We start from the raw sequence: 26,527 nt of genomic DNA, 5'->3' as shown, positions 1-26,527 counted from the left end.
GGGAATCTTGTCGGACGAGGAAATTAAGAAAGCTGCTTCCCAGCTGGTCCCAGGCTCTGATTGGTCAGCTGCCTCGGGGCAACAACCTGCATTTGGGGTCTGATTAATCACGGCCCCTTGGGTTCCCGTGGGTCCTGACCAGGCACTTCAGGGCTCAGTAACCCCTGATTTCTGATTGGCCAGGCACCCCAGGGCCCCACTAATCTCCGATTTCTGATTGGTCAGGTACACAGGGTCCCCCATAACCCCCGAATTTTGATTGGCCAGCTCCTCCGGAGTCCGGCCGCCCCGGGGCTCTGATTGGCCGGGCTCGCCGGGCGCTGCCGCCCCCTGTCGGTTGTCATGGGAACTGCCTGCTGAACTCTCACCCGCGCGCCGCGGGTCACATGACCGGGGCCAACATGGCGGCGGCCGCCGGGGGCTGATCGGCGGCGCCCGCTGGGCCGCGCCGCATCCGCCCGCATCCCCCCGCATCCCGGGCCCGCCGCCCGCCGCCCGCCCGCGGCGCCCGCGGCTATGCAGAGCGGCAAGAGGGGGCCCGGCGGCGGGGGCCGGGAAGAGGTGGGTGCCGCGCTGGGGGGGAGGCCCGCGGACGGTGCGTTGTCCCGGGGATGCGCGGGGAGGGGGGGCCCGGGCCGGGCCTTGTGTACGGGCGAGGGGCGCGTTGTTCGCATCCGCGTCCTGACGCTCTTGCCTCCTCTCTGCAGACCTTCCTGCGGGTGCGAGCGAACCGGCAGACCCGGCTGAACGGTGAGTGCGGCCCCCATCGCGCCTGCCCCTGCGGAGAAGTTTCCAGAGTTGGGCCGAGTTGTGTGACACCCCCGTGTCCCCCGCACCGCAGGCCGGGAGCCGCCGCCAGCCTCGCTGGGGCCTCCGCCTGCCGGGAGGGCGCAAGGGGCATTCGGTGAACCCCTCCGCGCTCCCTCCCGGCTCCCCAGGGAGGCGGCTCCCTCCGCGGGGATCCCCCGGGCGCTATAAAACCAAACCCGCTTCTTCTGCCTGGGGCCCGGCTGCTGAGCTTTCACAGCTCACGTGGCTGAATCTTGCAGGAAACTTTTAAGAAGCCTGAGCGTCATCTGACGTCATGGTTTGTTTTGTTTGGTTTTTTTTTTTTTTTTCTCTCAAACCCACAAATGCTGGTGCGGTACTTTTATTCTTATATCTGTGGGTGCTTGTAACAAGTAAACAACTATTTCTAATGGATAGTGGTCTGGTATTAAAAAAAAAAAAAATCAGACCAGTCATCACTTGATTTCAGAGAGAGGAAGCCCATCTCTCTCTCTGTTTTGAAATTGGAAAGAAAAGCTGAAAGGAAACTTTTTTTAATTAGAGCTGAAGAAATCGAAACTTTTCCTAAAGTTCAGAGGTCAGAACTTACCAGGTACACAGTGACAATGTTCTATCATCTGTTTTTTTACTGCTTGTAACTACTTTAGTATGTAATATTTAGTCAGAATCTGGTTATTCACGTTAATAGGAGGCCATTAATCTTGAGCTTCCTGATGTGATAGTTCACTATAACACCTCTGATGTGCATTTGGAGTTTATTTAGAAGATCTGCTTGAACAAATTAGCAAAGTTATTTAGAGTGTTCTGGTAGAAAACGCTTTGCTTGAATTTGAAGCCTCCATGTTTAGTGTAGTTATAAGCAAATAGAACCTACAGGTCTGATAAGTTAGGTGAATTCAGAGCTGGCCTTAGGATTTTTTAATATCAACCCAGAGGGCCAAAAAACTGCAAACTCCAGGATGTCTTTTAAGTCACAGAACAAAGAAATGAGTTGCCTTGCACCAGTGACAGGTAACTGCTGGCAGGTGCTCGCTCTGCACTCTGAGATGAGTGCAGAGAGCTGCCAGTGCTGGCAGGCAGACACAGACTTCAGATGGCTCAGATACACGAGGTGCTGCTCTGCGGTGACTTGTCTTGTGTGACCGAGGTCTCCGGAGTCAACTGTTCTTTTATCATAGTCAGATAGCTAGGGCTCTCTCTTTCTACCTTTTTTCAGGCCAACAATTAAGGTGCAGTCACCTTATTTTAAATATTTTTCTAAAGTTTGAGCCAGACTTGTGAAATTCTTGCTGTTGTGGAGTCCTTCAGCGTGAGATGAAGCTCTTGGTGTGAGCATGCTCTGCTGAACTGGCTCAGTATTGCTTCGTGCTTTGTCCCGAAGCAGGGCTGCAGCACAATCTGGAGACTGATCTCCTTTTGGGAGCTCTTCTTGGCCTGTGTTGTTGGATGTTTTTGTGAACCTGTGCTCATCTAAAGCGAGGCAGGCATTTTTGTATAGCATTTGCATTTTTTTTTGCTGGATGTTTTACTCTTTTTGTATGTACGTTTTGTGGTACAGCAGTATTCTAAATGAAAGAATGTATGTGCTGCCCTAATAATGCTGGGGTTTCCTGTCTGTTCTCTTCTTCTCCCTGAGATGAAGAGGGTCCAGATGTCAGGGAGCTGGATGCAGAAATTCAGGTGAAGAGCTTTGGGTCCCAAAGAAGGTCAGATTACGTCAGAACTGGTTCCTTCTGACCTTAGCTTTTTGTGACTGATTACTGCTGTTCCCAGAACATTCCTGTAGTGATGTCTGGTCCAGTCTGCACCCAGACAAACGGTTGGGTGGGTTCTACTGCTTCTTTCTCTGCATGTGTCTTTACATTTGTTTTTCTGAACACTGGCTGCTTTCTAGTTTCTTCCTCCACATTCGTCTCTACTGAAGTAACTCCAGTATTTGTAAGCTATGCTACCTTATTGTTCAGTAATTTGAGCAGTAATGCTTTAGGGGAAAAAAAACTCTTATTTATATATATCTTGTATTTTAATGAACTTCTAATCAATCATGCAACTTTAGTTTCCTAATCCTGATTATTTTACATGAACAGAAGTTGTGTAGGACTTGTCCAAGGACAACTGCCTCTTTGTTTTGTGTTCTCATTGACACACTGCAGAAACTTAAGATATGGCAAATGCAGTCTGTCAAATAAAAATATATTTCATTTGTTTTTATTATGTTTTATGTGTAGTTTTCAATATTGTTGTAACCAGTTTATCTTGGTATTTCTGTCAAGCATGTATGCGCTGAGTTCTAGAAGCACTTCTGGAAGCTCCTCCTATAAAAAGGGCTCACAGTGTTTGCTCTTCTTCCACATTGTCCTTGATGCTAATCTTGTCTGCCCAGGCTGTTTGTGACTCAGTCTTGTTTGGACCTTGATGTTTTCCATCCTGTTGTGTTCATTTGGGAATGTGCAAAAGGATCTAAGGGAAGAGAAGGTAGAAAAGGAAATGTGTTCTGGAAGCTTTTGTTGGCCTGGCCACAACATGATTAGGTCCTCATGATAACATGGTTCACACGTACCTGACTGGCCAGAATTTTAATTCTGTAAGTCAAACCTGTGACTTAAATTGAGCTGTGGGTAAGGAAAATGCATTTTCAAGCTCAGGAGCAGGAGATTAATGTTCTCTCTGTTAGGCTCTTGGTTGAGTGTTTGTATCACAACTTCCCTGTCAGCCTCAGTGAGTTAATCCTGCACCTCTCACCTGTGCTAAACTCACTTTCCAGAGGTTGTGCCCTTGTGAACCCAGGCATATGAGGTGCTGATTCCTGATGAACCTGTGTGACAAAGGAAGCATTTCTTTCATTTGCCTTATTTCCAGTATTGCCAAACTGGAAGCTTTAAGCTACCCTGTAAATTGATGCTTGTGGAGTTTTGCAGTGCAGAGCAGGTTAGATAGTAGTTCAAAATTAGAGGCACAAAGTTTGGCTTAGTGTATCAGAACATGGATTCAGCAGGTTAAGTAGGTGCCAACCTCAGAGACTAGTGTCAGATTGAAGGTTGCTGAAAATCATCTGTGTGGAACTTTGGCCATGCAAATCTGAAAGCTGCACTGAAACCCTTTTGTGAATCTAGTCCTTAATGTTCTTTTTTGGGCAGATGAGCAGCAAATTGTACTTCAGGTCTGAAACAGATTCCTTCTTGACCATCTGTTTTCTTGCTTTTGCTTCTTGAGGTGGCTTTTTTGAGCTCTGCCACTACTGCAGTTGTTCCCTTGCATCAGATGCTGTGGATGAGTTTGATCATTCACAAAAGCTTTGTGACAGATCTAACAAAAGTAGGCGTAACCACTCCTCAGGATTTCTGGAGTAGATTTTCAGAGAGCAGGTGCTAGGTCTTGTGCTTAAATATTATTGACTTAAGTGTAGGGTTATTAACAAAGTTTGCATTCTCAGGTGAGTTCTGAAGTAGGTCCTTAAAAAGCTCCATTTGCACCTCCCTCAGAAGGTGAGTCCAATTTTGGTGGTTACCCTAAGCCTGTCTCTCCAAACACACCGTGCAGTTTGTTGAACCACCAGCACCATGTCCTGTGCTTTTGTAGCTGATGGGTGGGGGAGGAATAAAGCTGGATTATTTTCACTGGAAAGGAGACAAAAATGCTTCCACTTAATTTGATTGGCCTGCCATTGCAGGAGCTGCTAATGATGTCTGCATAGGACTCAGGGGACCACTCAAACTGGTGGAGGGAACCATAAGAGATATTGCTAGTAACTTAATCATGACCTTTGATGCTGCAGGAGAGGTTGGTGCAATGTCCACTGCTAGATGCTGTGTAAGAGCACTTCTGAGGTAATTAGTGCCCTGTCCTGAAGGTGAATTTTTGCTTGGGGAGGGGAGTACCAGTGAACACTAAAATCCATTAGCTTTTCTCACAGGAAGTTTGGCTGGACTAGATAGTAACATGATCTTTAGGCATTAATAAGATTCAGCCTAGATGAGGAGAGCCCATTGTTAGAAAAAATCCTTGGTCTCTTCTGCCAGTAAGGCAGCAGTGGTGGGTTGGCTCCTTGTCTCTGCACCTGTGGGAGGGCAGGGACCTGTGTGCCCTTAGCAACAGAGGCTTTCTCGAGTGCAGTTTGGCTCCTTCTCTAGTGCAAGCAGCCTCTCACCTTGCATAGCCCCATGCTAGAGAACTACATATCAGTGAAGGGAAGAGCAATTCCATAGCCAGCACAGCTCCTAGTTAAGTCAGAGACCATAACTGAGACCCCCTGCCCTTGCAGAGGATCCCAGTTCTTGCTCACCTGTGTGCTACTTTCTCATCTGCTGTGGTGACTTAAACTCCCTAGGTGCCTGATGGTTTTGTGTAATCTGAAGGAGAACATGCACTTGCAGCAGGAGCCGTGTATAGGGTAATGTACATCTTTAAAAGTGAGGCCTCAGAGGTGCTGGAAGCCCTCTGATAGCCTAATAATAATTATTAATGCTAATAAAAACTAGTGAGCTTCTCACCTTCTGGCAGAAGGTTGGAATAATAACTATGGAGTCTTTGTTCAGTCAGAGGTAAGAATGGGTCAGGCTTGTGCAAAAACCTCCTTCCCTGAGTTCTGTCCTCTTTGTACATCCAGTCCTCAACTGGCTGCATTTTTATCTTCCTGAATTACGGGAAGGAAGGAATGACTTTTTCTTTTTTTCTCCCCTCTCCATGCTCTTGCGACAGGAGCGAGGGAAAGAGGGATTAGTGAGCTAATTAGAAATGATCGCATCTATCAACACTAATTAGCAATCCTGTGGTCTCACTTGCGTGTTCTTTTGAGCTGCTCCCCTTCGGGACAGCGCCACAATCAGCCCCTGCCTTTGGGGCCGCTCGGTCCCTGCCGCGCTGATTGGAAGTGATGGCCGGGCTGCGTGTGTCGGGCAGGGACAGCGCCGCTCGGATGTGCTTTCCAGGCTGCTCCCCTCCATTCCTCCTGTCACCAGGGGCACCCTTGGCCTCCCTGGGCACCACGCTGCCACTGCTAATGTCCAGAGAATGAAAATGGCAGGGGGATTTGTTTTCAACACCTCTTTCCTCCAGCAGCTTTTTCACTTGTGGCGCTGCAACTCAAAGGGCTGCTTCTCTGTGGAGCTAAATGAGCCAAGATACGGCTCATTTATGGCTGCTGGGTCTGGTGTAGAGGTGGAGCAGAGTGAGGTTCTCTTCCCAGCTCTGCACTGACACTTCAGCTGCAGATCAGGTGCTTGTTCTGGCAAAATGGTTCCAAGAATTTATCTGTAGAAGACCCAAAATAAGTTGTCTTCCTTTTGTCACTGCGACAGTGCATGGATTGGAGGATGGCAGTAAAAAAACCCTAAAAATACTAATAAATTCACCAGGCAGACCACTTCAACTGAATTGTTTGGCCATGGGGAGTCCTACCAGAATAATTAAACTGCTCTTTCCCTGCATTTCCCTGTTAAAAACATGATGAGGTGAGAGAAATTTGTGTCTGCGATCAGGATAAAGAAGGCTTTGTTTCTGTGTTTCTCTCCAGATGGGTGTTTGCTGAGGAATGCTCAAGTCATATCTTATTCCAGCCTCCTTCCATATTTCTTGCTGGCTCTACAGAGCTAGTGAGGCAAGGAAAGAGCATCCTAAACTTACATGAAATGAAAGAGCCATGCTGAAGGATATAGGTATGCACTAAACCAGAACTTCAGAAATCTCTTGGGCACTGAAGTGCAACCAGAAAGAGTGTGGCTTAACTGCCTAAATGGGAGGGTTGTGGAACTGTGAGTGTGGTGTACCCAAGACAAGAGATAGTTGTGGAGCTTCAGCAAATAAAATTTAGACAGTGAAAGCAGTGTGTGTTGAGAGTCTGTGTTGCTCCAAGTGCCAAATATCAAAAACATTCTTGTTTTGGTCTCAAGTTGCTGTCTCTTGCTCTAGGAATGTTACATTTATAGAATCCTTTCCAGCATGTGAGGAGTGGAGATGTATTTTTCAGGGAATTTTAACACATATGTATTTCAATGAGGAAAACCATTGCCCACAGAATAATTTGAAGCTTTCTTAGTGCTGGAGCATGAGAGAGTATAGGGAATGATGAATACTCCTAGTTCCAGATTGTGGGAAAGTATATCCTAACACAGAGAGTCCTGAATTCAGGGAAGCCAAAAAGAAAGTCTTGAAGGAAGCCTTTCTGGTCTGTGCTGATGTGTTCAGCTGAAACTTTATAATTTGCTTGATGTTTATGCTCTAAACTGATGCACTTGATAATACAATCAACAGAATGTACACTGGTTCTTCTCATCCTAACATTCCAGAAGCTTTCTGTGACTCGTTGGCTGCAGGGAGCTGTCGATCCGCCAGTGTTCAGGCATGAAGGTTTTCAGAGCATGCTGCAGTGCTCACAATGTCAGTAATGATTTCTGCCTAATGCAGCTTTTTGGTGGTGTCATCTCTCATTATCACATGGGCTTTCCTTGGGCTTTTTCTTGTCTCTCATTCAGAATTTTGACCTTCCTTATTAATTAAACAGTGACTTTCCTGCAGCCAGTGATTGAGTTATTCAGTAATACCTGCCTAAAGCCATCATAATAAAGACAGAAGTTCTTTCTAATGCAAATTATTTGGTTCCAGATGTTTTGATCACATTAAACGATGTCTCAAATTAACCAGCTATTGGATTAAGCAACAGGCTACCTTTGCTGCTTTTTCTCATTATCATGATTCCTAACATGTTTGTTTCCCAGAGCGTGCTCTCAAGAAGGCAGTGTAGCCCCTAGTTTTAATGAAATAAAAACAGTAGAGAGACATCTAGTATGGATCCTTTGTTTTTTTTAGCAAATCTCTTTCCTTTCCATAAATATTACCTGCTACCAAGATGGTGCTCTTGTTTGTGGTGGTCTGAGAAGGAATTTTTCAGAGTGTACAGGCCGCTTTGTGGTCCTGGAAGTGAGTGTTAAATATGTTGTCTAAGGCTATCAGGTGTTGCATCATCCTTCCACATTCTAAGCAAGTTCTTGTAGAGGGAATAGATGCATTAGTGGAAGGGTCTCAGACTTAGAAGGCAAACTCCAAAACAGGGTTCAGTGGTTTGAACACTCAACTTTGAAAACAATTTCAGGTTTCCAAGGGAAAGATTTTAACCATTCTAATAATTTACCATGGGATGTGTAGCAGATATTCTTCTCCTAGTTGTTAAATTGTGAATAGCTGCCTCTGTGGAATCAGAGTGCTCAGCTACAGGTTACAGATTTCTTCTGAAAAGTGCCAAGTAACAGTCTCTGTACTGTTTCTAGAGGTCAAAATTGGGAGTTACAATGGGATTTTCTGGAGTGAAATCTTACTGTTTTTGCCATGGGTTTATTAAGACTGGATCTACAAACTTGACATGTCTTCCTTTTTTGTTTTCTTTCCCTGGTTTCTCCATGCAGCTCGGATTGGAAAAATGAAACGGAGGAAGCAAGACGAAGGGCAGGTATGTCCCCTCTGCAGCCGCCCTCTGTCAGGATCCGAGGAGGAGATGAGTAGGCATGTGGAACAATGCCTTGCAAAGGTAGAGGCGTAACAGGATCACCAGCTGCCATTCCCTTCTCCCTACTCCCAGCTCTGTCTGTAGTTGATCTAATGTGGGGCAAGAACTAACATTGCTGAGCTTGCAGGCAATGCTAACTGTTTCCCTAAGATCTGTAGTTGCTTCTTTGTCTGGGAAGATGGATTCTTCTGGATTTTTCTCTTCTGTTGCATTAGTAACTTTTTACTTCGTGCACTGTTCTGCTGTTACCAAGGTCTAATTTGTAGATTTTAAAGGTGGAGCTATTGAAGTTTATGAACCTTGGGTAGGATTTTAGACATCCTATGTAGCTCAGGAACAGCAGTTCGTTCTGATCTGTGCCTTTGACGATATTAGAATTTTTGTTTGTCGGGTTCTTTTGTAGCAGACTGGGATTGCATGATCATCTTACTCCAGGGAAATGCATTTAAGTAGAACTGTTCTCATGCGGTTCATCCCAAAGACTGCAAGGAAGGAGACACAAGCCCCGGGGGAGGGAGAGAGTTTTGTCATTGGGCTTTTTGTTTGTGTTTCTTAGGAAAAACCTTCAATAGAGGACTTGTTGCCTCAAGAGGTGTATAGTGTAAAGAGAGCTATATTAGATCAGTGTGCCCCAAAACTATGTTACAGGAGAGCACTTCTGCTAGGGGTCAAAGGAATCTGTGGTGTCATGTTCCTGGATGGTAGAGGAATTTTGCATGCAAGGCAGGGGAATGCATGTTGAAATGAACACCAGCATTGTTTTAAGGACCAGACCTTATATTTTCTCTAGTAAAAATTATGAAACTTGCAACTTGTTTTAATCTTAGGTTGTCAAGTTCTTCCAGTACCTTTTTACTTCTCTAGTTTCGGTTAGTAGGAACAGGAATGGGAATAGAGGCTGCTGTATGTTCTATACTTAGCTGTCCTGGGAGCAGTCTAGCTTTTCTTCCCCATCCCGCCATGAGTTATGAACCCCAAAGAGCCATTTTGTGCATCCCAACGCTCTGCCCCTGCTTTGCCCCATGCAGAGAGAAGGTTCCTGCATGACTGAGGATGACTCTGTGGACATTGAGAACGAGAACGGCAACCGCTTTGAAGAGTACGAGTGGTGCGGGCAGAAGAGGATACGGGCCACTACTCTCCTGGAGGGAGGATTTCGAGGTGCGCCAGTGTTTCGGGGGCACTTGTAAATCATTCTGTTGTGGAAGTTGATCATTACCTATCTTTAAAGGGAGGGACAGGGGGGTTTTACTTCCACAGAAGGCAGAATCATCAGCCTTTGCCAGAATGTAAAGTGATTTCAGTTTTTTTGTCCCTCTTGAATGTTGAGAGTCAAAATTTGTGCAAATCTTGAACAAAGCATGGGGTTATTTTTTTCTCAAGGAATGTGGCTGAAGAGGGAATGGGTAGATCATATGGGGAAAATAACATTTTATATCTCACACGTAGTAAGAAATACATGGAAATATGTGAAGAGAGGGAAATAGAAATGAAATTGCAAAAATTCCCAGCCTGGAGTGACGAAAGCTGGTGTATCAGCCTCTGGTGATGTATTGGAGGTGACAGCTAAGTCGCTTTAGCACCTGCATAAAATATTAAAGGGCCAGTTGTGCATTTATCACTCCATCCCTTTTAAGGTTGATAAATGAGAATCCAGGAACCTGCTCTGCACCTCCAGCACTGCAAGCCCTTAGGGCTCTCAGACAAACACATTTTATTTTTCCTCCTTCTTTTGCTCCTTCCCCAGTGACGGGGAAATCAGTTACCAAGGAGAGAGTGAGTTATGGCAAAATTTGACCTCTTGTGAGCTTTATTGGTGAATGTAATTTTAGCTAGAAACCTGGTCCCTTTCTTACATTCAGCCCTTTGGCCTCAAAGAGGAGGATTTACTAAACTGTTCATTGGCATGAACCTCAGGCACTCACAAGAGTTTCTCACAAGCAATCCACGTAGCGCATGCTTAATGAGAGGAGGAATGCTGGCTCCCTTCGTTCAATAAAGAGGATGGGATGTGATCTCTTCCTATATCAGCTTGGATTTTAATTTAAAATATCTCAAGGGGAAAGGCTACTGCATAAGGGAGTTGGACTTAAAAGCTAGCCATGTGCTCAGCTAAAAACAGGCACTCGTGGTCTGCTCTTGCTTTCCTCTGAAATTAAATTGTAGCTGGGTTTTAACAGAGCAGATAAGGAGCAGCTTCTTTGGGCTTCAAAGGACCCCCAGTGAAGCTCATGCTATTACATGCTATGTCAGTAGCCTAACGTTTTTTGTGACTGCATGGGGAGTTGTGTCTGTGCATGATTCCACATAGAGGCCTGATGAGACCATGCGGGATCTTAGGCTGTGTTCATGTAGCAGAGATACTACAATCTGTACTGGGGAAGCATGGGATGTCTGTGTGTAATTGATGTAGTTAGGCTGGGTAAATATGAAGTATTTGCTTTTTTGTTGCATTTTCTTCATTATTTTAAGCAATTCTCAAATGTGTTACTTGTTACTATGTCAATCATCTGCTTTCCCCCACCTGAAGTTAGGTTTTAGCATCAGTTAGTGCTGTAACCTGTGCCAGGTGGGTACACGCATATGAACAGATACTTGTTCATACTTAGAGAGGGCGTTGCTTCCATCAGGAAGTATGGGATCTGTCTCTTCTTTCCTTTTGGAGACCTTCATTATACCTTCAGGAATTACATGGACATCCAAGAAAAGATTGGAAGTCCAGGAGGAAAGCTGAATACATGCAGTTCTAAAACCCTCCATAATCAGCCTGCTGACAAGGCTTTTGGGTTAGACTTCTTCCCTTGGTGGTGCTGGATGAAAGATATCTTTAGGTCAGCTCACAAGCACAGGAAACTCCCTGTATTATTTGTAGTGAGAAACATCCTCCCTGTGCAGCATTTTGTGGCAAAACTACAGCTGAAGAAGGGACTCCTGATACCTGAGCAACTGGCAGGTCTCTACCACCTGCCCTTCCTCCCTGGAGCACACCTCTGCTGGCAGCTAGATTCAACAGCTGCCATGCTTCTCTACAAAAGTGTCCTCTTCCCTAAGCAGGGGAATTTTTTTCCTAACAACTTTCTACCTAGTATCTTGGGATAATCAGACAATATGTACAGGGTACCTACCTACTCAGTGCAAAAAGTTGTAAATTTTGGAAAGCCAGAGCAAAGCTGGAGTGATCTCCTACAGCTGTCTGATTGCATTTATTTTTAATTAGGTTACACTTTTTCATGCTCTCTTTTGTGGCTCTCCTATTGTCTCTGACTGCTGCATTCATGGGTCTCCATCATTCAGGACTGCTATGTGCACTCTCAGGTAACCTTAAGGTGACTGTCTTTCTTCTTTTGCTGCCAGTGTTGGCTCTTGCCAGACAGAATTCTTAATTTATAGCCCTAAAGCACAGCACAGCGTTTTGTAGATGCTTTCTAATGCTTAAAACTGCTTTGTCTGGAGTTGGCAAGGCCCTCGTTAACCCCTGTCACCTGAGGCTTTGCATTTGGCTCTGTTGCCTTTGCTGAGAAGTAGCAGTGATGTGGAAATCAAATGTCTTTTATAATGCCAGACAGCCTTTACCAGGCTACAGGGATGTCACCAATGTCTAAAGAGATGACATGGGGAAATACATAAAACCAGAGGGGAAAATAGATGGCCATGTGTCTCATTAATTTTGGTTTTAATGGTGTGTTGCTTTGAGGAGATGTCACAGCTGGGTGAAGGGAGAGCAGGACACTGTGGCCAGTATGTGTTGTACATAAGTCCATTGGGCAGCATTACAGCAGTGTCTTGAACTTAACATAGATCCTGGTGCTTTTTTTTAACATTTTTTGTTAGGGGACAAGGTTCATATCACTCTCCACATGAGGAAAATTCTTTGCCAATTATATAGAAAATCCTGACAGAGTCTCAGTTGGAGTAAGGTTGAGAGACCTTAGGGTTTTTCTTCCTAAAAGCAGAAACAGCCCTGTTTGGATTTTCTGGAAGACTGTCTAAAACATAGAAGAAACCACAGGCTGAAACTCTCACTTGTAAAGTTCCTAGGATGATACTTTCCTGCTTCCAGAGCACTTGCAGGGAAAACTTGCTCTTATGACCTGAGGAACTGTCTTAGAAGCTGGAAATTATTTGTCTTTTCTGTTGGTGTTACAGCTGCAAGCCCCCCCAGTCAGGTCTAGTGCGGCAGAGCCAAAGCACACCTACTTGGCTGCCACAGCTTGGCATACCTGAGGCAGCAGGTGGAAAGAACAGGCTGTGGCAGCAAGTAGGAATATGACCTGAGAAGTGCAGGGATCAATGTGTTGTCTCTGAAGCTCTTGGGTTAGGTGAAGGATTTCAGTCAGGAAGTATTTAGTACTTCTAGCGGTCCTCCTAGATTCATTTGCTATCCTTCAATTTGCTTTCCAAAACTGGAAAGATGTAAGGTGTAAATAAGATTATTGACAATTATATAGGGCTTGGAACCAGTTCGTTTCAGCAGAAGTCCTTGAAGCAGGGGTTTGTAGGGGAGTTTGTGGTTTGAGGGTAGGTGCAGAATAATACCAGCATGAAATACCAAACTCCGTTTAAATCAAGCTTGTACTTCAAAGCATAAGACTGTACAGATAAAATAATCAGATATCCCCCTGCCTCACTACAGTGTCACAAGACTAAAATTTCTCTTGAAATACCTGAACATTCAGTAAGTATCTCTCCCTATGTCTCTGAATCATTTCTCTCTGAAGCTCTTTGTTGCAGGAGATTATTTCATGCCACCTTTAATGAGTTTCTGTGTTTAGGATGCCAACAAGGCTTCGCAAGTGAAAGCGTCAAGTGGCTTCGTCTCTGATGTGGGGTTTGTTGGGTTTTTTTTATGCTCAACATATTTGTAGCGATTCTTCTATTCCAGTCCAGAATGGATGCACATTACCCTTAGTGTTTACACTGTAAGGTTATCCCTTTAAAGAATTCCTGAGGGAAGTTCAAAAGGTTTTTTTTTCTTTGAAAGATTCAGTGTCTCTTTTTGTGTGTATGTTTCTTACTTGAAAGAAGGGAAGGGAGGGGGGGAAGCGGGGAAAAAAAGTGCTTTATCTGAAAAGAATCACATCAGCTTCACACTGATAGAAGCTGCTGTCATCTCTTAAACGGCTTAGCACAGTCAAAAGGCAAGAGGACTTAAAACAGTGTCTTACACAGGGATCGATGGGTGGAACACATAACTCCTAACTGCAAAAAAAAAAGCAGCTCGGGGGGAGAGATAACGGTAATGATTGCATTGAGGGAAGCTTGAGGGAGGCTTGTTCTTTGTAACACAGCTTCAAAGGTGTCTGGACTGGTGCCTAAGCAAACTGTCCTGTGAAGTTGCTGCCTCTGTAGGTCTGGTGGGGGGTGGGGGATGCTTGCACCCTTCTGTTTCTTAACAGATGGGACAAAGATTAGTAAATGCCAGGTTTGCCGTTCCCTTCTGCTGCCTCAGATTTGAGGAGAGGATTTTGTCACTTGGTCTCTTTCCGTCCGTTCGGGGAGGCAGCTTGCCCAGGAGAGGGGATGGAGGAGAGCAGGGCTGGGCGGCTGGGGAGCTGGGTGTTGGGCGGGATGTCAGTTTATCGATCGCACCTCAGTCAGGAGAGCTGCGGGCGCAGTGCTCTGAGCACGAGCGGCAGCGTGCTTAATGTGATTGAAAGGCAGTTAAAATGGCGGTGACCTTTTCAGGGGGAATTAGATTGCCTGCCAAGAGTGGTTAGAGGGAGTGATAACGCCAGCTTGAGGAAGCTGTCCAGTCTGCTTCAAAGGGAGAGAGACAGGGAAAGCAAGCTGGCAGCAAGTACCATTTAAAGCACGAACCATGCGGTCTGATAGAACAGAGATTGCTGTCCTCTTTAGATATGAAAGAAATGAAGAATTGTAGCTAAGTTCTCTTCACCTGCCCTGTCCTCCTCTTCTCCCCTCCAGCTCCCCCACCAAAAAGCCTTCCCTTCCTCTAGGTGTAGTAGCAAGCTAGTCACCACTGCTCTTCTCAGTTTCTTTTGCTTCAGCAGATCAGTTGCATCAAAAATAACGCAGAAGAGAGAAAGACTTGAAAAATGTTAAAATGGCAAGCAGGGCATTTTCAGGGAAGGATACTTTCTAAGATCAAAATGACAAGGATCTGCCTGATAGACTGTGATGCTCTTGAAGAAGGAGAAACACTCAGGGATTACTTAACTCTGAAATTTCTCTTTATTTTTCTGGTATTTCTTTTTATTTCTCCATGCTGCCCTTCTCCCAAGCTAGCAAAGGGCTTGGCTCTATTTGCTAATGTCTTACCAAGGGAAAAGAACAGCACAACTAAGTGTATGAATAGAGGGACTTGGTAAAGCCTTTATAAGCTGTAACAAACTACAGTTATCCTTGGGTGTCCATTTGCATTGGATCTTATGTCATGAACAATTAGGGCAGCTGCCTGGAAAGTAGGACTGTATTAAAATGCTTTAAAGTTTCTAGCAAATGGCTGAAGTCCTCCCACTGCCAGGTTTCTATTGACACAGCATCAAGATATGCTTCAGTTTAAGCAGCAAGTGTTGCTGTCCAGCCTTCATCTAGTGTGGGTTAGTTGTCCCAGAAAGAGCATTGGGCCAGTAGCTGTATGCTCCTCAAGTTTGTTCTCCTTCTAAATCCATGCATTATAAGAATCATTCTTTCATGTGTGAGGTCCTGGCCTCAGAATCTAAATACTTTTTAGTTCTCCTACCTCAACAACAGGTTTTTGTGATTACTTGACAGGTTTTTGTTACTTCTTGGGTCTGGTAACTGCCTGGCAGAAAGCTCCAAATAGAGAGGGGAAAACTCAGTTGTGCTTCTCTGTACAATTTCATGAAAATAGAACTCTACAACAAAACTTAAAATCTGTGTTCGACATGCATGTGGAAACTGAAGCACAGAGAAGCATCTTCTCTAATGTTAAAAAGATCGTAGCAGAACTGGTGACAAACCTTTAAAGTCTTGCTCTAGAATCTCACCTGTAGCCAGCTATGGCCTCTTTTTCAGATAAAATATAATGAGATGTACAGGAAAACTTCAAGAGGCAAGGAGACTTCCTTTTTTTTTCATGTCAGGAGATTCAGGTTGCATTTAAGGTTATACTGGTAAGAGGGTATAAACAGATCTATTCAAATGCAGCAAAAGCTTTTGAACCAGACAGTAAGTGTGTGACATCTCTTAAGAGACTGTATGGGAAATGGAAGATGTCACTGGCATATTTAGGCCTTTTGGAAGACTGGTGTAGTAACTAGAATCATCATTGCTGCTGCTGTGTAGATGAGCCAGAATTCATTCCTTTTACCCTGGCAAGCTAAAGCAAATTTCAGCTTGGATGCAAGAGCAGTCTGTGTTAAGAGTAAAAGGAATCTTTGCTGAAATGAAATTCTTAATCTTCCTCCCAATTAGCAAGAGCTCAGTTCAGTTAATTTCTCTGACACGTTTCTAGTGTCAGCATCTCTCTCTAAGGTGAATGTGTCTGTACATCTAAGCATCCTTCCCAGCCTCTCAGCCCTTGAATTTTAGTCTTCCTATATTTGGGTTGCTACCTTTGCTGGTCACTTCTACCTGCTGTAAGCTTCCAAGTGGGCAAGATGTATAAATTCCATGTTTCACAAGTGCTTAGTCTGTGCCTTTTGCTCCTTACAGAGGGCTGCTGAGCCCCAGAGCACTTGTGTCCCTTACCTCAGCCCTTGTGTAAAAGTGATAATCCTGGTAATCCCTCCATTGCAGAAGCACAATAATTTGGACTGATCTGATGGAGTAGCCCAACCACTTTTTAATGTTTGTACCTCTCTCCTTTGAGAGCAAGTACTTGCCCATAATAGTCAACCTAAAAATGCTAACAAAGTCTGTTTACATAGTGATAGATACAGTAATCACATGGACTTTCTCTGTAGTTTGTGTCTTCATATAGAATTTGAAGGATCCTCTAGATAATAAATATCTCTTAAGTATTGTCCTGTACATTAATATGACAAGTTGCCTCTAGTGAGCCAGAAAAACAGATTAGAATAGTATGTGATTTAAGAAAAAAACTTCTTACCTTATGTACAAAAGCCAGCATGACCTGCCATGTAACTGATGTCCAAGGTCATGTGTGTTTGAAGTTCATATAATTCTTCAAGGAACACCATTTTGTTCATTTTTGAACACAAAGTAATCAATTGGACTTAGAAAAGTAAAAATCATTTTATTGGAAAAAAAGAAATTAGTGAGGATAGCCATTAAAATTTCTCACTGCTGATTGTACATTTGTGTTAACTTGAATGCATACAAAAATGCAAGAATCTAATTTTTGTCCTCAGTCTGCTAGATTGCATTAGCTGAAAGGAGCACAGTCAAGTAAACCTTGGTGGTTGCTTTATGTAACACTGACAGCCACTTTAACCAGGAAAATATTTTTCTGCAGGAAGAAGTGGAATTCTTTCCCTTTTACAGTATTACGTATCCTAGTTGGGGGATGAAAAGGGACATCTCTCAACCCCTTCCTAGAGGAAGGAAAGGGAGAAAAAGAAAACAGAAAATGCAGTTGTAACACCATGAAAATTAGCAGGGGGAGTAAAGGAGCAGGTAGAGTACCTGAAACTACTCATTTTTTGAAGTAGACTGGGTTTCAGTCGACAGTTCCTTTAAACTTCAGGTTTTGTAGATCTCAGACATTAGTTGCTCTGCAATCCAGTTTTCTGCTGGTCTGTTAGATGTGGTCTTGAAAATCCCAGGCTTTAACATGGTAATCTGATGAATTTTTAATTTTTTCCCTCAAGGGTCTGCAGTTCTTCTAGAACTGCAACCTGCTTCTTGGACACTCGGGTCAAACTTGAGCTTTAAGCACACAATGGTTGATTGATGTGATTTTAATAGCATTTTAGGATACAGTTGTTAAGTCAGGGGCAGTGAGATGTTCCTAAAGGAAGAAGGGAGCAAAAGGAGCACAGGTCTCGATGGCTCTAAACAGCTCCTGTCTCCGCGTGTCGTCTCCTACACGCGGCGGTGAAACGCATTATCGAGTAGTGCCCGGAAAGTGGCTAACTGCGTTTGACACACGCCAACTCCCTGCCTCCACACTGGATAATTGCATTGTCAACTGTTCAGCAAAGTGGCAGGTGACACTGCAGCCGGATTGATTGTCCTACTATGGAGGCTCCCAAGACTGTCAGCCACCCAATCGATAGAGTTTACACAAGACACTGTGACTGCATCTGTAACTAATTTCAGTTTGAACCTCACAAGATGCGGCTGTCCCTGTTTCCTGGCCTCTCTTCTTTGCTTGCATCTTCTCCCTGGACGAGGAAGTTGTTTTTCCATGAAAGCCCGGTTTTATTTCTTGTTTTGGAGCTGGAAGTGAAGAAATCAATGGTATGTTTTGTGGTTTCAGAGTTGAGGGCATTACAGCACATGGTTAACTAGCAGCTCCAGTTTTGCAATCAATAGACTGATCAATTGATTAAATTAGCACTGATTTTTCTTTCTTCTTTCCAGCCTAGAAAAGAATTTGTTTGGGAGGAAAAGCACATGTGTTTGGCCTATGAAATTTAGCCCTTGGTTTTTCCAGTCCTTGGTTGCCTTTCCCCCATGAATACAATCTCTATGCTCATCATTATTTAAAGCAAACTGCATTGAGCCCCGCCACTGGCAGCAGGCTGCTGTAAGCCAGGGTGTCACATTCAGCTGTTCACCAGCCTTGCAGCTTCATGCTCGGCTGCCTTAGAAAAGTCATCCTCCGAGCTCTGCTGTGCTGCTTTATTATTGGCAAAGTTGCGACATTCCTGTGATCCCTGTCAGTGGTGCTTATTGATCCAGTGATGTGAATCTGCTTAGTGATTCAAGATTACTTTAATTCTCCCTCTTCCTTTTTTGTTTGTTTCCACCCTCTCCCCGGGGGAACAAAACCTTTCAGATCCACCTTTCCCTAACTGTGGAAAACGAGCTGTAGCTGCAAAGACCATGGCTATTGCTGGTGCTTTGGTACTTCAGCTCCAGGTTTTGAAGAACAGCCTTTGAGATAGACATGGGGCTGTTCTCACCTTCCTGTGGTACATCAGCACGAGGCTCTAGGAGGCAGCCATAAATCGTTAAACCAGATCAGACCTTTGCTCTGGTCTGAGTCTGTATTCCCCTCTGCAGCCATAGTCTGTACCTGATGGGTTACAGGAGGCATAAAAGACACCTTCACAATGCTGCAAGGGGTGGGGAAGCCTCTTCCTGAGCCTTGTAGCAGCTGGCTCTTACCCTGTACAGCAGTGCTTGCCTGCCCTTTGTTCAGCATGCTGCTGCAAAATTATGGTAATGGTCGTAAAATTATATGGCCCCTTTACTTAAAGGCAGCTGTTTCTGTGATCTGTTAGCAAAAATCCCTGTAAGCATCCACACTGGTAAGCAGTCAGGTGTCTGACAGCCCATTTGTGCCCCTGTGGGAGCTAATAGACAGCATCAGATGGATGCATCTGCTGTTTCAGGTGTGTGCTGTAACAACACAGTTGGGTGTCAGTTTTCCAGGTAAATCACCATTTAGCTTTAAATGGATCTGGCTCCAAAGAAATAAAACTCTTGTTTTGTAAGCAGCTTTTCCTGGCTTCTAAATGTAATTTTTCTTCTGCAGCAGGCTGGGAACATCACCAGAACTATTCTATCCCTGTTGGTGCTAGGAAAACGTGGGGAACAATAAGGCTAGGAAGGCATTATGGATCCATAGAGAGACCTGTGTTCAACATGGCCTTATCTTTGCTTTCCTCTCATTTTCAAGAATTTTTAGTGGTTTTCTCTGTCTTCCCAGATGTCTCTTACAACAAAATGGCATCCATTCCACCTTGTCCTCTTAATATTAGTTTGGGATACTTCAGCAGATGATGAAATAAACCCAGTTTAGAGCCATTGTCGGAAGTATGTGAGGCCTGGCCGTGAGTCTGCATAAACTACTTTTATTGTCTTCATTGTTTTTACTCTCCAAGAAGCCAATGAGTGCCATTTCAGTAAGAAAACAGAGTGAACGTGCTGGAAAGGGAGGTTGTACAGAAGGGGGTCACTGCAAGGAGTGTAATTAGCAAAAGCTGCAGTTCTTGAGATTTATGGAAGGCCTTTCTTCTTTCCTGAGCACATGGATGCTACCTGCAAACACAGTGAATGCCTCTTCCCAGCCAAAATGGGCCCCAGTAGAACTCTATGCTTCTCAGATGGATTTGAATTTAGACCCATTTGTGGAATTTATACAAAATTTGGGATTTCTAGAATATTTCCAGTATAGATTTTTCACACACGCACACACACCCACACTCCCATTCCTTGAGGGCCAAACTGGAGAAATGTTAGTCATCCAGATGAGTTTGATCCTATGCATGAGCAGTATCTAGTAGCTGCATTTACTACAGTGGTGCAAATAATAATACTGACATTTTAGTTTTCTTCCTTGGCTTTCTTTGGAGTGATAATGAAATATAAACATATGATTAAATGTATACAGAACAGTTGGTCACCAAAACTGATCTGCTTAGACAGGAGTTGAGGAGCAGAGGTGGAGCACAGTAGGTCTGTGTTTTCCTACTTGTGCTCGTGAAATTAGGCTGGAGTTGTTTGGGTCTGCAGTGGTTTTGGTTGTGTTACCATTCTGCCCCTAAGACTGCCAGTCTCCATGTGAGCTCATGACTGTGCAGGAGCAGTGCTGTCAGCACCTGAAGCAGCATATGTTGTCACTTGGACCATCTGCTACTGTGTGTGATGGAGAAAAGGAGGTACTTGAATGTGAAGTCCTTTTATCTGTTCTGTGAATCTGCTTATATATCATGTTAATAACTCTTGATCTTAACCTGGGCCACCATTCACTGGAGAGTTGATCAGGTGACCACTCATCAGGAGGACTGCATAAAGGAAGTGAGATTTGAGAAGCAGTGCAGAGGTCAGAGAGGATGCTTAGACATAGGGGACGACTTAACAGAAATAAAAGTGCTTTTATTTTATTTGCTTCCCCTAAGAAGGGGAAGGAAAGGATTTCTGGTGAGATTTATCTACAGACATTATTAATAGGTACATGGAAAGAATGGAAAGTGATTTTACCTTCAAGTTCAGCTGATTCCTGTAGCTTGCCATTGCTTGAAGCTGGCAGCAGTTACAAGGCATGCAAATTTTTCCCATTTTTCTGACCTCTAAGTCAGTATTTCAGAAACACAGTTGCTTGTGTAGAGTACCTAAATTTTTCAGAAAGTAACAAGAATTGGGGCTCAGGCAGACTGCTCTGAGACCAGCCCAAGCAAAGAAAGCTGTGTACACAGTGCTAGGTAAGTGATGTTGATAGGTACATTCTGATTGATGGGCGAGTTTGTCTCCCAAACTGTCACAGGGTTTATAGAGGTGCCACTCAATACCAGTGCTGGAATTGCTTGTCAGAGCACCTGGCTACAAGAGCAATGGGGATTGGAGACAGAGCTGTAACTTTGTTTTTTCTCTGCTTAATGGCCCCAGCGTCTGACCTGCCTGTTCACTCCTGTTTGTCTGGTCCTTAAGGAGGCAGCTGGGATTAAGACTGTCAGAGAACTGTGCTGCTTTAGCGTCAGGAGGCTAATTGTATTGGGGCTGGCAGCATATGACAAGGGGTTGCCTCCACCAAATGCACAGCAAGAGAAAAAAATTCTCAACAAGGGACAAGAAAGATATAGGAGAGTCTGCACTGGGTTTGTTCTTTTTTTTATCTAAAAGCAGTATTTTCAAATTCACATGTGGAATTACATTCCTCAGGCCGTGGGTGACTCCTAAGAGTCAGAGCTGCTTCTGTGAATAACAGATCACGTCTCTTATGAATTTGTAGGTCAAACTCGCAAGTTAACATTCAGTTGTGGGATTTCACTTTGTTAACACGTGGGAATAAAGTTCTGGTCCTAGCATTGACCTCTGGATTTAGAGGTCTCTACTCCAGGCAGTGTTGCTGATGGCTGTGAATTATTGTGTGACCTTCAGAAGCAGAGCCTTGCTGGAGGAGCCCTTCCTTGTTCTCAGTGCACACTGCTGAATTGCAAATCACCCAAGTGGAGTTGGTAGGGGTGTTCTGGAGGCTCTTGTCCTCTGCACTCCATTTCACATTTTCCTTTCTCCTGGATGGCAGTGTACACTACCAACAGGAGGTGGAAGTTGTGAGCCCTCTTTACATTTGGGCTGAGTTAGTGAGAAGCAGGTGTGATCCTTTTGGGCCTTCCTTGCATTTAGTGGTCTTCTTAATCCATTTATAACAGCGCTTGTCCAGAAATCTGGTTTGAATGAGCCTGAGATGAATGAATAATGTCAAGCAGTTCAGACGTCAAATATTTGAACAGCTGCGTGGGTGTTTTCACTGGCTTTGTGCATGGATGCAACCCCAGGAAGTTAGACAAGGAGGGTCAGGTTGAAATTGTGGCACCAAACCTGATCCCACTGGAGCAGGCCTCAAAATCCATCCCTGCTGCAGAACGAAAAGGTATTATAGGATGCTGGTTGCAAGCCATTTGTTCCCCAGGTGATGCTGGGCCAAGGTTTACATCCCATTTTTTAGTATTTTGTTGTGTGCAGGAGCAGTACTGGGATTTATGGATCTTTTGATTTGCATCAGAAACATGTTTCATAACTTTTCATTTAAAACAGCTTCTGAAGTCCTAAAACTGATAGCACAGCTTATATTCAGAATTTTTTTTTGATTCATGGAGGTGACTTTGTTTAGCATACAGTTTATAAATCATTGGGTTTTATCATGTTGCAATGGGCTGCACTTGGTAGCATAAAAAAAAAATCCATATTAAGTGAAGAACTAAGAGTTGGATCACATGATTGCACCTTCCTTTAGGTGTCAGTCTGGGAGTTCTTGTTTGATCAGAAAATTTACCTTTCCCCTGTCCCTCATTTTAACCTACGAACTTCTCTGCAGTGCACTCTCTGACTGAAAGGCTCTCTTAGATCATCCCAGTGTATATTTGCCATCAAAACACATACTATCCAAACTCTCCCCTTGTACACTCCCTGTTTAGGAAGTATAATAGTCTGCTTGCTGTGCACCTAGGCAATAGAGCTAGATTCAGGCAAAGCTCTGGAATATTTTCCTTCCAGACTTAAAAGGGATTTTCTTAAATACAAAGGTCTTGAGAGCAAGGACACAAGGATTCTGAAGACAAGGTGCCTTAATATTTGTAAACTGTATTGTAGTAAGCAGATTTTCTCATCTTAAGCTCTAGCCATAAACCACCATTTGGCTTGAGTCACTTGGAAACAAAATTGATGGAAAGGTGCATGTCTGCGGTGTGCTTGGCATCCTTGCAGAGACAGTACAAGGAGGATGGTCCTAGTTACATTCACTCATTTGGCCACCTTCCCCCCAACCAAGGCACTTGCTCTGAGTATTCATTGTCTGGCTAATGTTCAGATCACCCCCTGGGACTGGCCAAGTCACAGCTCCAGCTTTGCATGATTTGTGTCTCCCACAGCTACAAGAAAAATGAAGACCTGTGTGTCCAAAGTTTATGGCCTTTGAGAAGTGATGGGCTAAAGTAATGCCAGGTGCAGGGGATGGTGTTACTGCAGGTTAAATGCCATGCCTATAAATTACCACCCCATCGCCCACTCTTGACTTTTAAAGCAGCTTTGAAAGACTATCCAGCTTCTTTGACAGGTCTCTCTTACCCCTCTAAATCTTCTCCCAAACATTGTGATGAGCTGAGTGAGTCAAGATTTACTAGATGAGCCATTTGCAGCAAGAGGAGGCAGCTTGTGACACGTGTTGGCTGGTAGTGTACAGCCAGTATGTGAAACACTCTGAAAGGGGTCTGCTGGAAAAGGGCTGCCCCAGTGACACCATGGGGCTCCCACAGTACTTGGCACAGACATGGGTGCTGCATTGTTGGTGCTAATTGTGTTACCTCTGCTAAAAATTAAGGCTGGGAATTACTTTGAAGTAAAAGGTAGTTTATGCTTCTAGGGAAAGGTTAGTCTTAAAATCATTGTCATGCTACAGGTGTCACTCGTTAAGGACCTTCTTGATATTCAGGGAAGAGAAATATCAAATCCATATAAACAAATTTTATTGGGGGTTTAATGAATCAGTGAGAGCATCCGTTCCTAGAGGGCAACAGTAAAGAACTATGTCTGCATGGTATCCTTGGAAATAAGACCTTTGCTTTGCCTTGCTGTCTGCACAGATGCAGACCGTTAGAAAGATGGGTCACTCTTCTGGGCTCATGTTAAGTGTGCTGATGAGAACGCAGTGGGATGAACAGACTCAGACATCTGAAGGCCTGAAAAGGCTCTCCTAAAGCTTTGGAATATCCTCATTCTTCAGACATGCATATAATATTCAGTGCTTCTAAATGCACAATACAGGCTAAAATTATTATAGAGCCATAATGGCAGTACAGGAACGTAGCCTTTTTGGGGCATTGGTGCAAGGCCAAGGCAATATCTACCTTACTCTTTAAATCTTTGCAGTTGGGATGTGTTTCCTGGTCTACCACACTTAGGTCACCAGCCCTCTGGATGTGCCAGGTCCTTCAGGCTCCAGCTCTGAGCCAGGTGTCCAGCTCTGCTGTCTGGACAGGGGTGTTAAGTGAAGGAACATACTGGAGGCAGCTGCAGTGAGTACGTTTCTATCTGCACAGTTGATGTACCCAAACAGCTTAGATCTGCTGCAAAATTGGACACAAATGGGGACCTTGCAGCCAACACCCTAGAGTTCAGGAGGTTTTTGCTCAATATCCAGTCTTACAGGATGGAGTGTATTCAGTGTTCGCTCTCATAAAGGGTAAATACGCCTTCTGTAGTTTCCCTTCTATTAATAAACCCTAGACAGAAAATACCATGTGAAGATTCATCTTTGTAGGTGTTTGTGCAGATTCAGCTAAAAGAAGCCTGGTTACAGTTTACAAAACACTTGGGACCAAAGTAAATGTAGAAATTGTTACAAAGTGGGAATTGTTGCACTGTCAGCCTCAGGTGGAACTCTTAAGTGGTGACTTCCTGCTGGAATTGGGGCTGGATGCATGCCTGACCTCCCTGTGCTAGAAGAGCAGAATTCTTGATGAGTTGCATTGCAATTTGATCTTGTAAGTGCTTATAAGGAGCTGTTCATGACAGAAGTCTGATTTTTCCCCGCTTTTGTAGAAGCAGGTTTACTGTTCTTCATTGTTTTAAATTTTAAAAATCTAAGCCATGACTAAATGTATTTTAAAGTTGAAAAGCTGTTTCTAATTGTATTTTAGCCTCTGCCTGCCGTCTGCATCTGAATTAAGAAGTAATTCAGAACATCCTTGTGATCTTCTCTTACCTGCTAGTAGTGTGAATTTTGCATTAACTACTTCTGTGAAAAATAAGTCCCCCCTATTCAGCTTCATTGCTTTTTCTGCCTTTGAGAGAGACCCTTACATTGACTTCAATTCTAAAATAATTCATGTGGAGAGCTAGAAGTCGAGAATATTCCATTTTCAATGTTGGGGGCACTTAGAGCATAAAATCTAAGAAGTTAGAGCATTTCTGTGAGTGTTCTTGTACTGTCTTTGGAGAGGGCACCTTTTATGAGGTTGTTTAAAGTAAAGGACAGCCTGCAAACTGGTGCTGTAGCAACTTTCTTCGGAGATCTTCTTTTCCAATTCAAATGCTCATCCATATGTTTATTTTCTTTCAGGCTCTGGGTTTATCATGTGCAGTGGGAAGGAGAATCCCGACAGCGACGCTGACCTGGATGTGGATGGAGACGACACACTCGAATACGGGAAACCACAGTATCGTTTTTGAAAGGCTCTTACTGAGAGGGGACCCAGAGGTGCATCTGCCCTAGGAAATGGTGCATAATCTTTGTCCAGCTGGAAGTGACACAAACTTCTCCAATTACCATGTTATTTGAGCTAGGAGGTTCCCCATTATTCCCTTGGAGATCCTACTGTTGATACAGCACTACTTCGGACCTGGTTGAAGTCTATAGGAGACATTGCAAGGGATCAGTCACAGTTTCTCTATTCTGTTTCGTAAACAATCTGTTGCCTCTGTCCAGTTTGTTCTATATGGATAGCTTTTCCTGCTTCACAGGGAGGAATTGAGTTTTATTTTCCACAAGACACCCTTTTGTTTTCAAGGGGTTTGTGCAGTAAGCACTATTCACCTTCCTTCTGTGGGGTTTGATTTTTTTTTTCCCCTTTCATTAGATAATTCATGGGCAGAACTATCATTAAAGGCAATTTTTGGGAACTTCTCCATCTGGGAGCAGGCTCTTTGGGCACAGCCCTGGGAGAGCTGTGAGCAGACTTCTGCTGCACAGCAGTTGTAATAGGCATCAAGGAAGAATTCCTGCAATGGCATTAGACAGACATTGCCTTAGCTGTGATGAGGGGCAATGTACAGTTATAGAATTAGGTTTTTTTGAAATCTGTACCAGCCTTTAGAATTGAAGCTTTAACCCTCCACTGGTAAAAGAACTCTGTACTTCAAACAGAATTTGTGAAATTGTGCAGGTTAGGTTTACACGGGTTCAGAAACTGGTTTTCCCTTTCCAGGAAGCTGTGGAATCCTGTTACTATCAAAAGATTTCTGTTTCTCTCCATCTAAAACAAAACTTTAATCCAGAATTTAAAAGCAGGCCCCTTCATGGATACCACCCCCTCTATTTTTTGAAGGTGTTACCAGAATTTGGTTTGTATCCCAGACAGTATCCCAACCATCTCAAAAGCCTTTCCACTGTCTGCAGCAGGGCTGTATGTTCCTTAACCCTTTGTGCTTAGGTACACAGAGGCAGACATTATCCCTTGCACTGGAGAAGAGCCAGGTGAAGCCAAAGAAAGGGAAGCGCTCCGAGGTGCTGTTCTAAAGTAAGTATCATGCCTTTCTAAATTATTGTGTCCATTACTTTTGGGGAGTCTCCATTTGTGGAAAATACCCTGTTCACTTGAGTACAAGGGTTATAACAAGAAACTTAGAAAGAAGCATAGTCCCACAGGTGGGTCTGTGTTTGTACCTGTGTAGCCTCAGTAAAGCCTCCCTACAGGCTTTACTGTACTCTACTCACCCTCTCTGAGCCACCCCACTGCCCTGCCAGTGCCACCTTTGCCCTGAGCAGTGCTGGACAGAGGATAAATTCTGGAAATGAGGAAACTGTGCTGGTCTAAGGCCTTATGAATCATCTTGCTTCGTGATAAAATGTGGCCTCTTAGCAGTACAGTGTGATGCCGTTGGAATCTTGGTTGGCACAGTAGGAGTCTGGCATCCCATGTGTGACTTCATTGCATCCAATTACATGTTGTGGGGGCATGGATACTG

At 44.1% G+C, this 26,527-nt stretch overlaps 1 protein-coding gene across 10 annotated transcripts in view; it reads left to right on the top strand.

Moving 5' to 3' along the window:
* Positions 1-26,527, top strand: part of RNF220 (ring finger protein 220) — a 219,588-nt gene that overhangs the window by 163,643 nt on the left and 29,418 nt on the right. For 6 of the 10 annotated variants that reach the window (XM_085586306.1, XM_085586304.1, XM_085586303.1 and 3 more), the window contains 5 exons: positions 708-750; positions 8,187-8,230; positions 9,316-9,448; positions 24,903-24,999; positions 25,993-26,079. In XM_085586306.1, the coding sequence (XP_085442432.1) occupies positions 708-750; positions 8,187-8,230; positions 9,316-9,448; positions 24,903-24,999; positions 25,993-26,079 (404 nt within the window). Of the gene's footprint in view, positions 1-707; positions 751-8,186; positions 8,309-9,315; positions 9,449-24,902; positions 25,000-25,992; positions 26,080-26,527 lie in introns of all 10 variants that reach the window. The other 4 variants (XM_031505551.3, XM_021528386.3, XM_085586300.1 and 1 more) reach the window with 1 other exon arrangement.

This window comes from Lonchura striata, chromosome 8, assembly GCF_050655825.1.
Source record: "Lonchura striata isolate lonStrDom1 chromosome 8, ASM5065582v1, whole genome shotgun sequence".
Classification (NCBI taxonomy): Eukaryota; Metazoa; Chordata; class Aves; order Passeriformes; family Estrildidae; genus Lonchura; species Lonchura striata.
This window is presented reverse-complemented; position numbering and strand designations above follow the sequence as displayed.